The 20,910-nt window shown below is 45.1% G+C and overlaps 1 protein-coding gene across 8 annotated transcripts; it reads right to left on the reverse strand.

Moving 5' to 3' along the window:
- Positions 1-1,825: 1,825 nt before the first annotated feature.
- Positions 1,826-14,501, reverse strand: LOC309517754 (keratin, type I cytoskeletal 19-like). 8 transcript variants are annotated; one of them, XM_082197218.1, is made up of 9 exons: positions 13,869-14,501; positions 12,068-12,150; positions 10,318-10,474; positions 8,859-9,020; positions 6,841-6,966; positions 5,994-6,217; positions 4,245-4,390; positions 3,303-3,992; positions 1,826-2,596 (listed from the first exon to the last, which is right to left on the reverse strand). In XM_082197218.1, the coding sequence occupies exons 1-9, from the start codon at positions 14,478-14,480 to the stop codon at positions 2,577-2,579; spliced, it is 2,220 nt and encodes a 739-aa protein (XP_082053344.1). In that variant the 5' UTR covers positions 14,481-14,501; the 3' UTR covers positions 1,826-2,576. The 8 variants fall into 8 exon arrangements, with proteins under 8 accessions (XP_082053344.1, XP_082053342.1, XP_082053343.1 ...); XM_082197216.1 differs by having other exon boundaries at positions 3,303-4,172; XM_082197217.1 differs by having other exon boundaries at positions 3,303-3,872; positions 4,065-4,390.
- Between the last annotated feature and the right edge of the window lie 6,409 nt (positions 14,502-20,910).

Consider the following 20,910-nt stretch of genomic DNA (forward strand, 5'->3'; position numbering starts at 1 on the left):
GGGCTGCAGAAGACTTTTGCCTGAATCCCTGGGGCGCTGCTGTCTGTCAGCATCAAGAGTGCCAAGCTAGATGGAGCAGTGACCTGACTTGGTATAAGACAGTTCCTTATGTTCCTAGGATATAGGTGATTTTAAGGTTATGTGGCATATTTGCAAGTGACATGACAAAATTATTTAGGGGACTCAAATCTCACTGGGGTAACCTCCCTGAACCCCTTTCAAAAAAATTGGGTCACATTGATACATGGACTAGATGATCTTCTGGGTCTCTTTCAACTCTACAATTCTCTGATTTTGTGTTTGGACACCTCTACCACAAGGCCTCTCCAACATCCATCTTAGTTTACGGGGGGCAGCAGCAAGGAAGGTTTGTGGCAACTGCAGTCTTCAAGCATACATGGCCATGCCGACTGGTGCAAGGAAGCAAAGGGACCGCTGGGTGGAACGCTCATCACCTGCAACTTCATATAAGGACAACCCAGCAACGTGCTCCATCTCAAGTTTCTCCAGATACGCATGATGCCATTTTAATTTTGGGTGGGGCTATTGGCGAGGCTGCAAAAGAGATCAGGCTGCCAGTATCCATTGCACCATCAGAGGATTAAGCTACGTGGCAATCACCAGCTTCATGACTCGGCAACTCCCACACTGCTTCACTCTAAAAAAGGGGGGGCAATGTTTCCTTGTTGCTGGTGGACCTTACAACTGGATCCTGGACACAATCCTTGGTCAGTTAAGAAAGTATTGGAAAGGTTCAAAGGAATATGTGCCTGCTCCTTCTTTTGCTGCTGTGATGTAGGCAACCCTCCCCTTTCCCTTAGGGCTAGTCTGTGCTCCTCACACATGACAATTATGGGTGGGGCCAGTGCCAGACTTAGGTATAAGCGAAACAAGCTTATAGCTTAGGGTCCCACTCTCTTGGGGGGCCCCCAAAAAAATGAAAGGAAAAAAACATCTGGATGTACATTTCCAAAATATAAGATAAAAAACAAATAAAATAAAACCTACATACAGCATCAGTGTTCTGTGTTGTGTAGGCTCCTATGCTGTAAATAATGGACCCCACCTGCCAGCCTGCTCCCTACAATATCACTGGTTTGCTTATTTCTATATATAGGGTGCCTACATTCTGCATGGACTGGTTGCATGGCAACATGCGCAAATAGCTTTAGATACCTATTAGGTCCATAAATCACCATATAGCATATATTCAACACACACAAAAAAGCAGCAACTTGTTGTTGACAAAGGACAGCTGGACATATAAAGGGCCCCATTACCTCCATTAGCTTAGGGCCTCATCAAACCTAAATCCGGCCCTGGGTGGGGCCGAAGCTAGTGATGGGTGGGGCCAGAGCCCAAAGTAGGAGGAGTCACTTCACTCTCTGCCACTCCCCCCCACTCTCAAGCTCTCTCTTTCTGACATGCCCTGCCAGTTCTGTCACCATTCCTAAGGATATATGCACCTGATAGGTTTCTGCACCAGTGATAGTGTCAGGGCCTGAGCGATCCCAGCTTCTTGTTGCCCAGGAGCCAAAGATCTGAAGCCATTATTCTACCCCTATGTGGCTAGGCTGTTTGTCACAAGGGGGGGGGTGTGTGCGAGAGAGAGAGAGAGAGAGAGAGAGAGAGAGAGAGAGAGAGAGATCAGCTTGGTGGCAATGCCTCCATTCCCAAATGCTGCGAGACTTTGAGAAGGAGCACACTTCTGAAACTTTTTAGAATGAACATTCAGCTGCCTTTCCAACTCTGTACCTCATGGTTGCAAAACAGCCAGGCAGCCAGAAGCAACATTTGTGAAACAGAATCACTTTGGAAACCCAAATTCCCGATTGCTTTATGCAGAAGTAAACTTTTATTAGAGGTGCAAGCACAGAGAAGATTGCAGAGAATGGGAAAAGCAGGTGTACATCAGTGGCAGGAAGGGAATCCATCATGTACACACCCTTTATGTCCTTACCACCTACACGAGAGAGGTTAGACGATGTGGGACTCCAATTTGTTTATGAAAATCCAAATGTATATTCACCTAAGTTTTCTGAGCTTTCTTGGTCACATATGCTGTGATGGCAGATATAGGTTGGGGCAAGTTAATCTACTTAAGGGTTTAGTTTCTTTCTTTTTAAGTGAAATTTCAAAAGTATAATAAATTTTTGAAATGTAAGAAGATTCTAATTCAAAACCTCTTCTTAATTCCGAAGGCGTGTGCCATTTCATTTCAGGTATGTTAAAGCGCACATTTTGTTATGCATATTTTCTATTTTGGACAATATTTGGACATAGCCTTGTATATGCCGATTTAACATGTAGAATGTCCCTCTTCTTGCTTTGCAGCTCAGTCTTAAGATGGTACCCAACAAGGCTGCAGCAACTAAGTACATCTGGAAAATGTTATAGAATCATATAGTTTTGGAAGGGACACCAAAGGCTGCGGGGGGAGAGGCATGCATTTGGGACCGGCCCCACTGACTTCATGCTATCAGCAGTATCGGTCAAATGGAAGAAGAATTGTTTCTTGCTCTTTGCTCTTGCTTCAATCCGTTCTTTTATTTGGAAGAGGGAGATGTCGTCATGCCTTAATACGTCGGTGAATAGTCTATTGAAAGAGAGAGGAACATGTTTCTGCATTTTAAAGGCTCAGTGGTCACCAACGAACCACTCAGGAACAAGACCGAGATAGAGTCGGAGAAACCACACATAGCCCGAAACCTTAGCAGACTTTCTGGCCTTTCTGGCTTCTCCCATTTCTTCCATTGTTACTCCTCTTTCTAACATTCTGCCCCACACAAGTAACACTAGAAAACAAAGGATGGGAGATCAGGGCTCCCGAGGGTTGCGCAGAGCTTCCTGAAGCCTGGAGAGCGAGAGGGGTCGGTGCTCACCAACCCCTCTTGCTCTCCAGGCTTCAGCGAAAGCCTGCATTCGCCCCATAGGACGCACCCAGATTTCCTCTTCATTTTTGGAGGGGGAAAAGGTGCGTCCTATAGAGCGAAAAATATGGTATGTATACACAAAGTTGTATACATCCTGTTACAGAAATGCATAGATTGAGAAAGGTTAAATCAATGTTTCCAAGACAAGAAAGACTGGTTACAGGAAGTTCAGAACCTTTAAACACCTTTAAACAAAAACTTTTCTTTCTGCAAAGATTATGCAGGCATGAGATTTTTAGTCAGATTTTTAATTTTTTAATTGCTTTTATTATATATAGTTACTATTGTAAACTGCTTTGATCATTTTTGTTTGTTTTTTTAAAAAATTAATAAATAAATAAATAATAAACATGGTATGGGTCTTCTTACCTTGCTCTTCGTAAGAGCCAGACTGGGATTGGGTGGATGAATGGCTGTGACATAATGAAGGCCTGCTTTGAGATGAGGGAGAAGATTGATAATGGCCACCGCTTCCTCCAGAACTTCCTCCTTGTGAAATTCCACCAGGAGATTGCTGGCCTCCACTTCCTCCTCCTCTAGAACTTCCTCCTTGAGAAATTCCACCAGGAGATTGTCGTCCTCCACTAGAACTTCCTCCTTGTGAAATTCCACCAGGAGATTGCTGGCCTCCACTTCCTCCTCCTCTAGAACTTCCTCCTTGTGAAATTCCACCCGGTGATTGTCCTCCTCCACTTCCTCCACCTCTAGAACTTCCTCCTTGTGAAATTCCACCAGGAGATTGCTGGCCTCCACTTCCTCCTCCTCTAGAGCTTCCTCCATATGACATTCCACCAGGAGATTGCTGGCCTCCACTTCCTCCTCCTCTAGAACTTCCTCCTTGTGAAATTCCACCAGGAGATTGCTGGCCTCCACTTCCTCCTCCTCTAGAACTTCCTCCTTGTGAAATTCCACCAGGCGATTGTCCTCCTCCACTACCTCCTCCTCTAGAACTTCCTCCTTGTGAAATTCCACCAGGCGATTGTCCTCCTCCACTACCTCCTCCTCTAGAACTTCCTCCTTGTGAAATTCCACCAGGCGATTGTCCTCCTCCACTACCTCCTCCTCTAGAACTTCCTCCTTGTGAAATTCCACCAGGCAATTGTCCTCCTCCGCTTCCTCCTCCTCTAGAACTTCCTCCTTGTGAAATTCCACCAGGAGATTGCTGGCCTCCACTTCCTCCTCCTCTAGAGCTTCCTCCATATGACATTCCACCAGGAGATTGCTGGCCTCCACTTCCTCCTCCTCTAGAGCTTCCTCCATATGACATTCCACCAGGAGATTGCTGGCCTCCACTTCCTCCTCCTCTAGAACTTCCTCCATATGACATTCCACCAGGAGATTGCTGGCCTCCACTTCCTCCTCCTCTAGAACTTCCTCCATATGACATTCCACCAGATGATCGTCCTCCTCCTGAACTTCCACCAGATGATCCACCTCCTCCTTGCCCTATATCAGCCCTTTGATAAATAAAAAGAGATGTTATTTTAGATGGGGGAAGAGAGATATCAGCTGCATGATTTGACAGAAGCTACTCTTTTGTATTTATATCATTTTTTTGCTCTATCATTGTGCCCCAGCCTGAATCAAATAACGTGGGTGATAAAGAGTACAGTGATATTTTGAGCAGATTGCCCAAGTTCATATTTGTTTGCCAAAATTTAAACACACTGGGATGGCTGCGACTAAGTAGGTCAACTTGCCTCTCCTTGATATCAATGTGAAAAGTTAGCCATGGCTTATTTTATTCAAAACATAACTATGCTTCATCAGAAGATTCCAGGGTAGTCCACAAAAGTGGGGAAACAATTCACACAATATATATACAACTATAAACAAAACAGCAACAAACTTAAGCTTCATTGATTTCGGTGGGATCTAAGCAGAACAGTCTGGATCGAAATCAAATCTTCTAATTTAGAGTTCCCGCTACCCAACATCCCTCATTACGGATGCTGTTGAATGCAGAAGGTTTGTGGTGTGAGGGATGGGAAGTTTAAAAGTAAAATATTTGACAGGTTAATGATATTTAGCGCAGTTGCCTTCTATGACACCAAGAAAACGTACAATTTAACGTCTACCCCACAAAACAGAATCCCAAGGCTACCTGTAATTTATGGCATCAATTTATCTCACCAGGCACAAAAGTGCAGGAAAGTCTCTTATTTGAGGAAGAAGTGTATATTTAGATATTCAAAAGGATTTCAGGAAGCAGAAGAGCAAAAATTGTTCAAGTTTGCGACTACAGATTCACTGGATCAAAATCTGGCATGGACCTGGGGTCAAAACTGGGATTGGGTAGAAATTATAGAGCAGGAGAAGTGCCCACCCTCCTCCCTGGCCCTGGAACCAGTAAAGGGCATGTCTACTATGGCATGGCATTTTTAGCTGGATTTACCACTGAGTACCAAGCAGTCTGGGAGGCGGGTGGTGCTGTGGTCTAAACCACAGAGCCTAGGGCTTGCCGATCAGAAGGTCGGCGGTTCGAATCCCCGCAACAGGGTGAGCTCCCATTGTTCGGTCCCTGCTCCTGCCAACCTAGCAGTTCGAAAGCACGTCAAAGGGCAAGTAGATAAATAGGTACCACTCCGGCAGGAAGGTAAACAGCGTTTCCGTGCAATGCTCTGGTTCGCCAGAAGTGGCTTAGTCATGCTGGCCAGATGACCCAGAAGCTGTACACCGTTTCCCTCGCCCAGTAAAGCGAGATGTGCGCCGCAACCCCAGAGTCGTTCGTGACTGGACCTAACGGTCAGGGGCCCCTTTACTTTTACCAGTCAGTCTGGTCCAGTGAATAGGGTTGTAGAGTGGGGTCTGAAAATTTCAATTGCCAGTTGCACTTCCTCAATCTATCATCCAGTTTCAAAGGTTTCTTGTGAAAGTGAATCAAGAGGTCATAAAGAGCCTTGCAGGAGAATAAGTGCTCAAGAGGTTTAATGCGTAAAAATTGCAAGTTTTTGGGAGAGATGTTCTCCAGGAGGAGATTCTCAGGGGCCATTTCTCCCACAATCCTATAAATAGCAATGGGCGTATTATTTGACTCATTCCTGTGTGAATTCTACATACGCGAGGTGCTTCCCTTCCTCAAGCAGTTGACGGTACTGGTTGATCTCCCCTTCCAGATGGGTCTTGATGCCAAGGAGTGTCTGGTACTCCTGGCTTTGATTTTGGATCTCATACTTAATACTGGCCAGCTCATGTTCCAGGGGCTCAACAAGGCTCACGATCTGCTGCAGCTGCATGTTGTAGCGTCCTTCTGTGTCGTTCAGGTTGTTTTGCAGAGACTGGAGCTGCAAAGCAAATACAAAGCCTTCAAGAGCAGGGGCAAAACATAGGCCTAGCTTTCTTCATTCATTCCTGCATATCAGGTGTGGGGACCATTTGACCCTTCAGATGTTGCTGAACAACTTCCATCAGCCCTAGCAAGCATGGCCAATGGCCAGGGCTGATGGAAGATTTAGAACAGCAACATTGGGGGGGGGGGCAAAGTGTCCCCACTCCTGTTCCACATTAGGTGCCAGGTCTAGTGTTATGTACTAAAGTTCTCACCCCGGGCCAGCAGGGGGATACTGTAGATATATTTTACTCAGGTCCACATATGCAAATAAGGGATCAAAAGTGACGTTCAGTGATTGGATAGTTACAGAAAGTTGTTACAGTTACGTTGTACTGGAGCTCTATATAAACAGGCTGGCTGAGCACTTCAGTTCAGTTCTGTTCTGGCCTATGAATAAACAAGAGCTGTTTGAAGAATCGCGGTGTCGTCTGATATGTTCACCCACGACTTAACATCTAGCATAGCCTTCTTTCTGGTATGGTGTGAAGCTGCATTGCACCAAAAGATCCCAACGGCTTCAAGCAACTGAGACTAGTTCTACGGAACGATGATGCAGAATTGGAAGCTGTGACTCACTAAACTGATCTGCGACTGCAGCTCAATTTCCAGGGTTTGATATTGCTGACTGAGCTCCATCACTTGTTTGCTACCGGTCCCAATCTCCTGGTCGCTCGACTTTTCTTGCTGACGAGATTCCTCCATCTGGAAAACACAAACAGAGAGCCATGAATCGGGCCTTCCGCAAGTATACACGTTCCAAATCAAAGTGGGGGGAAATGAGCAGAATGTGTTGTGCAAAACAGAGGAATGGCAACTTTGCTGGATTTTCATAGTTGGTCCTATGCAGACACTTGAAATAATGGACAATTTGTTTATTTCCCCCTGCCCAAACTTAATAAATATCATTAATTTAAAAGATGGGAATATTTGTGTTTTTCACACTTCGGTGACAACAGTAACGATGTATTTTTTTCAATAATATTTCTAAACATGCAATGCGTATGTTACTAACCTCGTCTCAAATCTTAATGCAGTGGTACCTCGAAAGTCGAACGTAATCCGTTTCGGAAGTCCATTCGACTTCCAAAACGTTTGGAAACCAAGGTGCAGGGAAGTTTTTAACATTTGATGAATTATTGTGTTTTAATCTTTTGTTGGAAGCCACCCAGAGTGTCTGGGGAAACCCAGCTGGATGGGCGGGCTATAAACAATAAATAGTTGTTGTTGTTGTTGTTGTTGTTGTTGTTGTTGTTGTTGTTCCGATTGGCTGCAGGAAGCTCCTGCAGCCAATCGGAAGCTCTGGAAGCCCCATCGGACATTTGGGTTCCAAAGAACATTCGCAAACCAGAACACTCACTTCCAGATTTGCAGTGTTCGGGAGCCAAAATGTTTGACTTGTAAGGCGTTCTGGTTTCAAGGTGTATAAGAAGCCTGCCAGGTTCCGATTTCCTACAGTGGCCAAACAGATCCCTAGGAAGCCCACAAGTAAGCCATGAGCACAATGGCACTCTCCCCTCCTGTGGCTTCAGAGTCATATAGTATTCAGCGTCACATGACCTCCAATAGAGGAAGTAGAACCTAGCCATCAGGGTTATTACCATTCTCCTCTTGCTGATAGCCCCGTCCTCTTTCAAAGCCACCCAAACTGGTTTGCCATCCCTGCCTGCGGTGGGAGCCTGTTCCCTAGTTCAATTACACACTGGGTTTTCAACGGTTGAAGTGAGGGCACTTGGGGAAAGCACTGGGAAGGTATTGTTTTATACGCGGAGTGCTAAAGGCATGCTTACACTATAAAGCTACATCAATTTGATTCAGTTTCCTAAAGAACTTGGGAACTGTAGCTCAGCCAGGGCACTGAACATCTTCTGATAATGATCCCTAGTGTCAGATGGCTGTTGCGGTTGCTCGAGAGTAACCAGGCAGGACTCCAACCTGTGTTTTACAGGCTTTATTTTGGTGCAAACTATTTACAGTGAAGAGCCCCACAGATCATGTTTGGCTCAATCGCTAGCAGAATCTGGGAGTGGTCTTTTATTGGACCTCCCCCAACAAAGGAGTTTTGTTACCCCCAACCTTCTCCTCCCCTCTTTGCGCCTTAGGCTACTGCGCAAGATGGGCGATGGCAAGGGCGTGTTTCCCTCCTGTCCGGCTTGCTCAGGCGTGGTGTTAAGGCTCTTACGGGCATCTTCTGGTCCTTGCACCTCTTCCCCACTGGAGGTGGGGCTTTCCTCCTCCCCGGAAGAGGAACTGCTTCGCAAGATTTTCAGAGGCTCCCTGTAACGCAACTGACCTTCTATTTCTCGCCTCTGAGCTGACGGCAGTTCCCTGTGACACCTAGCCTCCTGTGTACAATTTGATTTCTCAAGACTTCCAGGGCGGCAAGCTGGGAAATGACGATTGAATCAATTTATGACTGTGCTACAGATTCCAGTGTTTGCTCCCCACACAGCTACCTACAAATAGGCAAGCAATTGGGTACCTTTTCCTTGTGTCTGACCCCTAATGATTTAAAATTCTTTCTTTCTTTTAGAGCTGGGGTAGGCTGCGAAGAAGCATCCTTTGACCCTGTTCACTGCACTCCCGGGGTTACTCACCTTCGCCTCATACCATTGTTCGACCTCTCTGCGGTTTTGCTGAATGATCTGTTCATATTCATGTCTCAGATCATCCAGTCTCTTTTTCAGATCCTCTCCAGGCTTGGAATCAACCTCAACAGTGACATCCCCACCGGACTGGTGTTGCATACTGTTCTTTACCTGCATGTCCAAAACAAATAAAACATTGAGACCCTCCCGGCACACACAGTGGGCACACTTCCTTAGGCACACTGATGTGTAAATGGTTTTCTGAGTCGGCGGGTGGCGGGTGCTCATTATTGAAAGCATTTGTACCCCACTCTTCAGCCAAAAAGACTTCCAGAGTGACTCACATACAGTCAGTTAAAACAAGACAGTCCCTGTCCACAGGCTTACAATAAATAAATAAAAGACACACGAGAAAATGGACAGGGAGGGAAGAGGGGGAAACAAAACTCAGGCACCAATTCTCAAACAGCTTTTCTTATCATGACCAGCTGGCACAGTTCTAAATATTAAAGAATATTTAGAAAACTATGGAATAAAAGGAAACAACTTGGCAGAATTAGACTGATTCCGGTATTGTATAAATATAAGTTCGTAGGGAGGTAAAAAGAAACTATATAAGAAATATGTAACTGTGCGGTATAAAGTAATGGATAGAGAAAGTACAGTGAGATTAATTGGAAGTCAGTTTTAAATTTCTTCTCTATAAGTTTTATAATTGTGTTCAGTATCAGGAGTATATATGGCAATAATTATATTAATCTTCTTATATGTTATAGTATGGTGGTTTGTTTGATTTTTCTGTTATTTGATTGATTGATTGATTGATTGATTGTATGTTTGTTTACTTGTATGCACGTCTGTTTTCTCATAAATGTATTTATTTTAAATTAATAAAGATAGAAGAAACAGGTCAGGGGCAAGAGGGATGTGATGTAGCTGGGCTGTTACAGCAGAGGTGATGGAGTAAATTCTGCTTCCCATCTCTCCCACTGACATAGTCACATTCAAAGTGATGGAGCGTATCCCATTCAAAACAATGGAGTGTGGTTAGACTGCATCCTTCTTTAAGCTCACGTTTGACTGGGCATTGAAATGTGCAGCAATTTCACGCCCACAATTCCCAATTCTGCCAAAGCTATGCACACACTATGTGCAAAATTGATGGGTTTCTGGGGAGCCGGGGGGGGGAATCCTTTGTGGGCAGGATCCTGAACCTTGCCTAGGAGTTAGCAGTTCTCTCCTCCATTTTAAAGTTCCCAAGAGTTACCACCAGGCCAGAGCCGCTGTGTCCTTTATTCCCATACCTAGTGGGAAATAAGCTGCTGGTATATTCTGGGATTTCACAAAAATATTGGAAGATCCCAGCACAGGGAGGAAGAAGATGTAAACTTCCTTTCTGAAATTTAACACGCGTCTTCCAAAGGCCTTGGATTTCATTCCAGGCAAGAGGGGGGTGGGCGGCTCTTACTTCACTGTGGTTTTTCTTAAGATGGCTCAGTTCTTCCTGCAGGGATTCATACTCCATCTCCAGGTCAGACTTTTCCAAAGTCAGCTTATCCAAAAGCGGACGTAAACCTTGCAGATCAGCCTCTACGCTTTGGAGAAGACCAGCCTCTGTCTCATACCTAAGAAAGCCAAGGAAGTTAGTCTGAAAAGCAACAAAGACGCAATCTGCAGCGATCCATTTTGTTTGCGACAAAACTATTTGGTTGCTGTTGTTTTAAACGTCTCTCAGGGACCAATCCTAAATTCCAGGGATGCCAACAGGATTTCCAGAGGCTGGTACACTGGATGTGGATTGAGCTACCTGCATCTTCTTGCCCCCCCCCCAACCTCACTGCCATCAATTGATAGGAACTTCTGTTTCTGTACATGTGTCCAGCTTAGCCTCGCCCACCTTGCTGGGTTATTGTAAAGAGAAAAGGGGGGAGGGAGCATAATTTACACTACCTTGGGCCCCTGAGAGGAAAAGCAAGGCAGGAATGCAAGCTTCTTGTCTTAATTTACAAGGCCAGAAGTATCTAAGGTCCAGGATACCTCAAGGACTGCCTAATTCCTTACGTCTCTGCCCAGTCACAGAGGTCTTTGGGAAAGTCACTTGAACGGCCGGGAGGAAAAGCAAGATAGAAATATAAAACTGGGCACAGCAAATGCTCAAAGCAAAACACACACATTTTGTCATCCTGATAAAATACCATTGTTTTGAAGTATAGTCTATGGGAATTTGCTGTAGCTGTGAAGATATTTAATGATTTTATGGCTTCATTTGCTGATATTGTTTATGGAACCAGAGTGGTTTAACCATCAATCTCTCTTCCCAGGGATTACTTTATACATACATACAGTGGTACCTCTGGTTACGTACTTAATTCATTCTGGAGGTCTGTTCTTAACCTGAAACTGTTCTTAACCTGAAGCACCACTTTAGCTAATGGGGCCTCCCACTGCTGCTGCGCTGCCACTGCACAATTTCTGTTCTCATCCTGAAGCAAAGTTCTTAACCCGAGGTAATATTTCTGGGTTAGCGGAGTCTGTAAACTGAAGCGTATGTAACCCAAGGTACCACTGTACATACATACAAACATACAAACCCCACCCATCTGGCTGTGTTTCCCCAGCCACCCTGAGTGGCTCCCAATAGAATATCAATATCAACAACAGCAGCGATAAAAGGTCAAACATTAAAAGCTTCCCTAAACTTGCCTTCAGATGTCTTCTAAACATTTATTTCCTTGACATCTGATGGGAGGGCGTTCCACAGGGTGGGCACCACTACCGAGAAGGCCCTCTGCCTGGTTCCCTGTAACCTCACTTCTCACAATGAGGGAACCGCCAGAAGGCCCTCGGAGCTGGACCTCAGTGTCCAGGGTGAACGATGGGGAGTTCTGGGAATAATAGCTTCATGCAGTGCTTTTTTTCTATATATATAAAAACCGCTTAGGGGTACTCTCATTTTCCTACTCATATTGAAATACTGCCCCTCAATGAGGCCAAACTTAGATTCACAAAAGGTTAAGGGGTATGCGTGCCTCTGTGTACCCCCAGGGGAAAAAGCACTGGCTTTATGAGAGGAATAGGGGTCTCCTAAGAGCTCACAGCACCCTTAATAAACTACAGTTCCCAGGATTCTTTGAGAGAAGGCATGGCTGTTTAAAGTGGTATAAGAGCATGGGTGTGGATGTGGCCTAATAGGAAGCAACGCTGTATAATGGGCTTACTTCATCTTGAAGTCATTAGCAGCCATCTTTGTGTTATCGATGTCCAGGAGCATCTTGTTACTCTCGGCCACTGCATCGACCAGCTGCAAGAAGGTAAAGGGCACACTTGGTTGCTAAGGATTTGGGACCACCATATTTCCCACAGGGATACAAAGGGAAGAAATACCTGATGCAAAACATCACTTTAAAATCATCATCATCATCATCATCATCATGTATGGAAAGCTGACACTCTGATTGGCATTCTGATTGTTGCCATTAGTGCTTAACTAGATGTTATTTAAAACTTGTGGCCGCCATCGAGCCACAGCTCTTCCCCACATTCCCCACATTTCATTGAAAGAGTAGTGCTTTCCTCTAGGATACTACAAGCTGGTGGGACCTCAAGCAAGCCAATTCATTCTCCTTCTCATTCTGTAGGGTGGCATCCAACGAAGTAGATCTGCAGGTGTAAGAATTTCAACTTTCGCTACGGAGCTTCCCCTCCCACGCGCCCCGCACCCTTCCCAAATCTGCTCCAGAGGAAAACTCCAGAACAGATTTAGGGAGGCTCACAGGACATAAAGGGAGGGGAGAGGTAGAGGAAGTGCTTAGAAAGTAGAGGCAATTTTTATCTCTTTTAGTATTTTAGCTTTCATATGTTTCAAAGTAGGGTTGTTATTTTTTCTTAATTTTTTACCTTTTGTAAACCCCCCCCCCATCAAGCGGTACATAAATTTTATGGAAAAATACATACAATAAAGTAAAATACTAGCTGCTGGAAACTGCAGAATGGGAGAATGTCATTGCACTCGTGGTTTTTCCACTGGCATCTATGAGAACAGGATGCTGCACGAGGTGAGCCTTTTCCCTGTTCCAGCGAGGCCTTTATTATATTCTTATGTCCCTCCCCATTGTGATCTGAACAAAACACACATGTCACTAGGGGTGGATCTACACACAGGGGGGGAAACCCTAAAAAGTAAGAAATTAAATCGTTATAACAAAAGAAAAAAGACACTATATAAAAGCGCTTAGATTTTTTTTTTGCTCTCCAGCACCATCTGGTGTTGCATGTTTGTAACGCATCCGAAACACTGTTTTTTGACTAATGTAGCTGAGTCCTAGGTGCCTTAAGGAAAACGTATTCACTGGCACCAGTGAGGGTTGATATGTGACAATAATCTTCTTTTAAAAAACCAATGGAAACCTTTCCCCAAGGCTCTATTCTAGTCATAGATCTGTTCCCTGATTTTTTTCTTTTTGTGAATTGTTTTTAAACACACACAAACACACAACTCACATCAAAATTGTGCACATTTTATATACATTCTACCCCTAAAGTAACACGTTTTTTAATTCTTATTTTTTAAAAAACCACTTTCCCTAAAATACACATTTCTCCATATGTATAAATCTGGAATAAGTTAATATGGTTTGGTTCTCTTTAAAATGTCAACTATTTGGAGTCCTCCTTCATCCTTGCTGTTGAGCAGTTCTCACAATCCATTCACCATAATCCCCATTCTACTGGATTTGAGAAGATGTTGCCTGCTTTGTGCAGCGTTCCACAAATGACCCAAAGTTGGAGCCCAAAGAGAAGCCCCTCTCCGAGAGTCAAAACAGATGGGGAAGGGCGAATGAAACTTTATTTGCGTCAGCCACCGGCCATAGCAACCAAAGAACACTGGGATGTACACAGAACAAAATAAAAAGTCGATTATATAAAACACTTTTAGGGTCCTGAATCAGCAATCGAATAGTGGACCTTACTCGGATTGCGCCAGCTAGAAACTCTGACGGGGAAGGACGATTACACTACCTCGTGGGAGAGCTTGTCAATCTCGTCATAGTAAGAGCTGTAGTCTTTCGGTGTGCCACTCTGCCCATGCTTCCGATGCCACTCTTCGATCAGGTGCTCCAGCTGGTTGTTCTCTGCTTCCAGGTTCCGCACCTGGTCGAGGTAAGAGGCCAGGCGGTCGTTGAGGTTCTGCATGGTGCTCTTCTCGTTGTTGGAGAGGAACCCAGCATCGTCGCCGCCACCAAACCCAAACCCCCCAGAGCTGCCTCCAAAGCCGCCACCACTAAAACCACCGCCACCAAAGCCACCACCACCAAAGCCACTGCCACCAAAGCCACCGCCACCAAAGCCACCGCCACCAAAGCCACTCCCACCACTGAAGCCACTCCCACCCCCATAGCTATGCCCACCACCAAACCCACCACCAAACCCTCCAGGCATGCTATGGCATATCCCCCCTCCAGAGCCAGATCTTCCTCCACTATAACTTCCACCAGAAAACCCTTGACTTTTTCTCATGGAGGAAGTGTTTCTCCTAGAGGAGACTGAGGAAGACCCTCCTCCTCCACCGCCGCCGCCACCACCACCACCAGAGGTAGAAGTCTGCTTGAAGCTAGAGATACAGCTCATCATGACGGCTCCGTGGGGATTCTGTCCAAAGCGATCTTTATTTATACCTTCTACTCCAGGTGTTTCTCCATCCTATGTGGGTTTGTCTGGCTTTATTTGCTGATCCCCGGCATGATTTGCCAAAGGAGACTGTCATTATTTCGAACAATCCCAGTCTGTGTGAGTTTGTTTGTTTGTTTAAAATTCCAACGGTGTAATTTTCACCTGGGTGGCTCCATGTTTCGTTCTGATCACTTCCACGATTTTACACCCCGAGTGTCTCCTGCAAGTTTGGACTTAGCCTCTTTCAGCCCTGCAATAACATGAAAATTGCAGCAAGGATTATTTGAGATCTATGGGTAGAATTGCAATTTCATACAGCCTGCTTGGCCCACATAAGTGACCTCCTAGAGAGGGACTTGAAAGTTGAAACGGAAGAGTCATAAAATTGTACAGGTCAGCCTTCGCCTACCTGTGTTCTTCAGCTGCTGTTGGACTCCAACTCCCATCAGACCAGGTAATCTGGCAACTGTCAGGCATGGTGGTAGTTTTAGTCTAATGACACCCAGAGAAAGAGAGAGAGCTTAATATATTTAATATTTTATTGTTTAATATATTTATTATCTTATCTTAATATATCTTTCCCCAAAGCTGGAATTCGGGTTGGCTTACAATATTTAAAAACATCATTATGAAATACAAAGTAACAAAAAAAAACTACAGTGGTACCTCGGGTTAAGTACTTAATTTGTTCCAGAGGTCCGTTCTTAACCTGAAACTGTTCTTAACCTGAAGCACCCCTTTAGCTAATGGGGCCTCCCGCTTCTGCCACGCCACTGGCGCGAGATTTCTGTTCTCATCCTGAAGCAAAGTTCTTAACCTGAGGTACTATTTCTGGGTTAGCGGAGTCTGTAACCTGAAGCGTATGTAACCTGAAGCGTATGTTACCCGAGGTACCACTGTAGTTAAAAACAGTAAGTAAACTAGGGCTGCCATACGTTCAGAATTTCCGGGGCATAGCTGGGATTCATTCATCGAAAATGGCGTCAGGGCGGAATTTTTGAAAATGGCTACCCATATTGGAAGTGTTGCTCAACAACTTTTGAGTCCAGATTTTCACTTTTCGAAATATGGCAACCCTGAAGGAAGCTACGTCAAAGCTCATTTAAAGCGAGCAATTAAAAACAGTTTGCCATGATAGTGGCCCAGTTGTCAGCATCATCTGCACCTTAATTTTCAAAGGCCTGTTTGAAAAGGAAAGTCTTAGCTGGCTGGTGGAAGGACAGCAAAGAGGAGCCAGTCTGACTTCTCTTGGGAGGGAATTCCACAATATGGGAGCAGCCACTGAAAAGACCCTCTCTCTCTCTCTCTCTCTCTTTCTCTCTCTCTCTCTCTCTCTCAGAGGCGCTGAGTTCCGCCCAACATTGGGTGGAACTTGTCGCATACGCATGATGCCACACATGTGAGACACATGTACGATGTCACACACAGTGGGAGGTGGCCATGAGACCTGCTGAGGCCCGTCGCCACCATGAGGAGATCTGACCCCACCACCACTGTGGGGTGCCCGCCAAGGCCCGCCACCACCATAGGGAGGCCAGTAGGGCCCAGTTTCCACAGGAAGGCCTGCCAATACCTGGCCCCTCAAGATGGGGGGGGGCTCAACCCTGTCTCCCATACTTTGGGGGGCCAACATGTCCTCAGCCCCAGAGTTGGCACCTATGCTCTCATGCCACCACCAACCATGCCACTAATGTTGATGGGACGGAGAGAAGGTGCTCACTTGAGAATGTTAGTACCTGGGCAGGGTCATATAGGGACATATGATTTTTCAGGTAGCCTGGGCCCAAACTATTACAGTGGTACCTTGGTTCTCAAACGCCTTGGTATTCAAACGCCTTGGTCCTCAAACGCCGAAAACCCAGAAGTGAGTGATCTGGTTTTTGAATGTTTTTCAGAAGCCGAATATCCGATGTGGCTGCCGGCTATTGTCTGCCGGGCGCCTGCACCAATCAGAAGCTGCACCTTGGTTTTTGAACATTTCAGAAGCCAAACAAACTTCCAGAATGAATTAAGTTTGGCGTTTTTGTTTTTGCTATTTATTTTGCATTTTTTGTTTTTAAGGCTTTTTTGGTTAATTTGTTTTTGCGAATGTGTGGAACTCAGTTCAGCTACTGATTGATTGATTGATTGATTGATTGATTGTGTGACTGTGGAAATGAATACCCCCCCCCATCCAAACAATGACTATCATCAGCACAGGTAAGGGGGGGAAATAATTTTAATTTTTATCACCTACAATACTGTCTTATTTATTTCATAGTACAGTACATTGATTATTGCTTTCCTTTTATGTATCAGTGGTCTGGTTAGATAGTAAAATTCATGTTAAATTGCTGTTTTAGGGGTTGTTTTTAAAAGTCTAGAATGGATTAATTTGTTTTGCATTACTTTATATGGGAAAGCGCGCCGTGGTTTTGGAAAGCTTTGGTTTCGGAACGGACTTCTGGAACGGATTAAGTTTGAAAACCAAGGTACCACTGTATACCCAGCTTTTCAGATAAGATTGGCTCCCTGAGTGAGTTACAATTAAAAGTCCCCACGAGATACAATGTAAATAAACAAGTGTGGTTTTGCAAGTGGTGGAGAAAAGAGGAGGGGAGCTGAAGTTTAGGTGTTCTCCAAGCCTATTATGCATTGCTGATTGACAGAATGATTGCTAGCTTGGATACTCTTTGGGTGGCCTGTTCTATAAGGCTGGGGCCATGACAGCAAAACGAAAGCCCTGCTCTAAAGCAACTTCCTTGGCTAATGTGATGCTGAAACTAAGCACCCACATGGAATTCTTGAGGAGGAGGGTTCTGGATTCCTGATCATTTCTCCTGTCAGGATTCTTTCCGAGAGAACCACGTGGGTGCCTAGTTTCTGCTTGCAAAGGAATCACTCCAAAAGCATTCATATGCAAATTGCATCTTTTGTGAGAAAGAACCCCCCAGTCTCAGATTCCCCATTTGGAAAATGTGCTTAAAAGTATTTATCTTCTCCTCAGAGCTACTGTGGGTGTGAATGAGCTCAAGAGTGCTCAGCATTATACCAGTATATTAATATAAGAATGGTGTTGTCAAATCAAGGCATGATGGAAAGCCTGAAAAGGGCAATGGGAAAGTTTCATGTTACAGTGGTACCTCAGGTTAAGAACTTAATTTGTTCCGGAGGTCCGTTCTTAACCTGAAACTGTTCTTAACCTGAAACACCACTTTAGCTAATGGGGCCTCCTGCTGCCGCTGCGCCGCCGGAGCACAATTTCTGTTCTCATCCTGAAGCAAAGTTCTTAACCCGAGGTACTATTTCTGGGTTGGCGGAGTCTGTAACCTGAAGCGTCTGTAACCTGAAGCGCCTGTAACCTGAGGTATCACTGTACTGCGCGCATGTGAAGCTTTTCCAGTTAAGTGGGCGACATGTGCTTCCTGGAAGTGGCCCACTTTTTCTGCTAGATGAAGACTGGGGGAGAGTGGGAGACTCAGCCTTCCTTAACTTGCTGCCTTTCCAGTGCTGCTGGACTACGACTCCCATCATCCCTGGCCATTGGCCATGTTGACTGTGACTGATAGGAGTTGGGGTCCAATACAACTGAGTCCTCTGCAATGGAGGGATTCTTATTTTGTCTGGGGCTCTCGGGAAGACCAGTGCTCTCCCTCAGGAAGTAGTGATGACTACTAACTTGGATGGCTTTGGATGGAAAATTCATGGAGAAGACTATCAATCGCTAGTTGCCATGACGGCAATCCTCTGCTTCCAAGGTCTGAGGCTGTAATGCTCCTAAAAGCTGGTTGGTGGAAGCTGCAGTAGGGCAGAGTGTTTTTGTGCTCAAGTCCTGACTGCTGGTTTTCTGTGGGTATCTGGCTGGCCACTGGATGCTGGACTAGATAAGCCATTGGCCTGATCCACCAGGGGCCTTCTTGTGTTCTTCTGTGGTTCTTCTAACCTTCCCAAAAACAGAGGAATCTATGGAGCAGAGGTGAAACTGAAGGCTGGAGATGTTGTTGATGATGATCATCATCATCATCTTGCTGTTATTGTAGTTGTTACAGTGGTACCTTGGGTTACATATGCTTCAGGTTACAGAAGCTTCAGGTTACAGACTCCACTAACCCAGAAATAGTACCTCGGGTTAAGAACTTTACCTCAGGATGAGAACAGAAATCATGTGGTGGTGATGCAGCAGCAGCGGGAGGCCCCATTAGCTAAAGTGGTACCTCAGGTTAAGAACAGTTTCAGGTTAAGAACGGACCTCCAGAATGAATTAAGTACTTAACACGAGGTATCACTGTACTTGCCTTTCTTCACTGCTCATCAATTTTTGGGAAAGGGCAGTCACACTTGTCCTCAATAGCCCTCAAAATCATGGAACTGTCCAGGGATCATAAGGAGAGTCATGATCAGAAGAGTCTTTGAGCTGGTTAGTTGACGACATGAAATGGTCATTATGGCTTTAAATGACACACAGCAGCCACTGTTTGTCCTCACGTGGCTGGAACCTGTGACACCTACCATCACTGTGGCTTTCACCTTCAGTTTGTGTATATTTTTAACCTTTGGAATGACAAAAGTAGCTTCAGCAAATCTGTATATGCTCCACTTGAGATCTTGGTCACATGCCTGCAGGACTGCCCCCCTGTTCCCCATGGAGACACTCAACAACCGGCATTTGGACAGATAATAGCCAGGTAATAACAATCTGGCTCTTTTAAAGACCTGTGTTTTGTATACTCCTGTACAGTAGCTGGTTTTAAATCAATAGATGACTTCAGCAGTGCCTTCACCTGCCTAGGCAGTGTGTTTAGAAAAGCTGTCATAATTATATTTTGGAAGCGTGCTGCAGATGATTTGTGGTCATGCTTCGTTGTCATTGGGTGTCTGCCTGGCACTGTGTGGCAAGATTTACCTGTTGCTACTACAAGAAACTTCCTGGCTGCACAAGATTTGGTTTGTGTTTCCAGGCTGTGGTTAGACTAAAATAGTTTGAGACGTCTTGGTGAGCACATACTTGAAAACTGCGCTCCAGCTAATCGGTCAAAGAAAACCCAGGCAAGCGCTGCAACCTTTCACATCCATGTTTCAAAACACAAGGGAACGCGGAAATGTTTCCTACTCTAAAGTAAGGTCGCCTCCAGACTGTCAATGCTTTGGAAGAGGGATTCGAGAGGATGCCAGGGTTTTAGGTTTGTGCAATTAAAGGGGATTAAAGAGTTCTGTCACCTTGGTGCAACAAATCCACTTTTCAGGTGTTTTGTTTGCAGTTAGGAAACTGATGAGGACATGTACTGAAATGTGTGGGATGAGCAAACAATTAACGAGAAGATGTGCAAACAGCTTGCAGGCAAATCAGGAGGGATGTGTGATGGATGCTCATTGTGGTACAACCTCATTGCAAACAGATTGGAACAAATGCTCAGTAAAAACTGGCGAGAGAGAGAGAGAGATGGAATAATAGAATCCTTGAGCTGGAAGGAACCCTGAGGATCATTTAGTCCAGTCTTTCCCAAACGTGGGTCTCCAGCTGCTTTTGGACTACAATTCCCATCCCAATGACTTTAAAAAGGATTGGAAACCTTTTAAGATATATATATTGGACGCGGGTGGCGCTGTGGGTAAAACCTCAGCGCCTAGGACTTGCTGATCGTCAGGTCGGCGGTTCGAATCCCCGCGGCGGGGTGCGCTCCCGTTGTTCGGTCCCAGCGCCTGCCAACCTAGCAGACGCACCAGACCATAAGACACACCTAGTTTTTGGAGGAGGAAAACAAGGGGAAAAAATTCTGAATCTCAGAAGCCAGAACAGCAAGAGGGATCGCTGCGCAGTGAAAGCAGCAATCCTTCTTGCTGTTCTGGCTTCTGGGATAGCTGCGCAGCCTGCATTCGCTCCATAAGACGCACACACATTTCCCCTTACTTTTTAGGAGGGAAAGGGTGAGTCTTATAGAGCAAAAAATACGGTATTTCCTTCCGTTCTTCTTCTTCTTCTTCTTTTACTAGCGCCGCTTTCATAGCGCTTACTCATTTTAATTTTCACAGAAAGACAAAATTAAGCATTACTGTGATTCACAGCAACATGTAAATGAGTCCTCACTTGCTCTCAGAATGTGTGCTGTAATGATAGGCAGCGATCGGAGCCCTTGTATTGCTTCATAGCTGACTTTACTATTTGATTCTGAGGAGCTTTAAAGCTTCCACGAACTTTACTCAACAGTAAGCTAGCACTTGCGTGACTATTACACAGTCATAGACACATACGTCATGTGCATCACATTACTGCACAACTGAGCTCTAACAGAAAACTCTGCCTGTTTTCTTAAGAAAAGAAAATGGCAAGAAGCCAAGCCCCCCCCAACACATACCTCATTTATGCTCAGCCCATGTGTAAATCTGCTCATATGCCTGCTCAGCCCATATGTAA

This window comes from Podarcis vaucheri (assembly GCF_965113315.1).
Source record: "Podarcis vaucheri genome assembly, chromosome: 13".
In the NCBI taxonomy this organism is placed as follows: Eukaryota; Metazoa; Chordata; class Lepidosauria; order Squamata; family Lacertidae; genus Podarcis; species Podarcis vaucheri.

What these genes read in the sequence shown, in the direction of transcription:
- LOC309517754 (XM_082197213.1), bottom strand. Translation starts at nt 14,480, where the DNA reads ATGATGAGCTGTATCTCTAGCTTCAAGCAGACTTCTACCTCTGGTGGT. An exon ending in GCTAATGACTTCAAGATGAA is followed by an intron (nt 10,475 to 12,067) that starts GTAAGCCCATTA and finishes TGGCTTTCTTAG; the next exon opens with GTATGAGACAGAGGCTGGTC. An exon ending in GAGGAAGGGAAGCACCTCGC is followed by an intron (nt 4,391 to 5,993) that starts GTATGTAGAATT and finishes TATTTATCAAAG; the next exon opens with GGCTGATATAGGGCAAGGAG.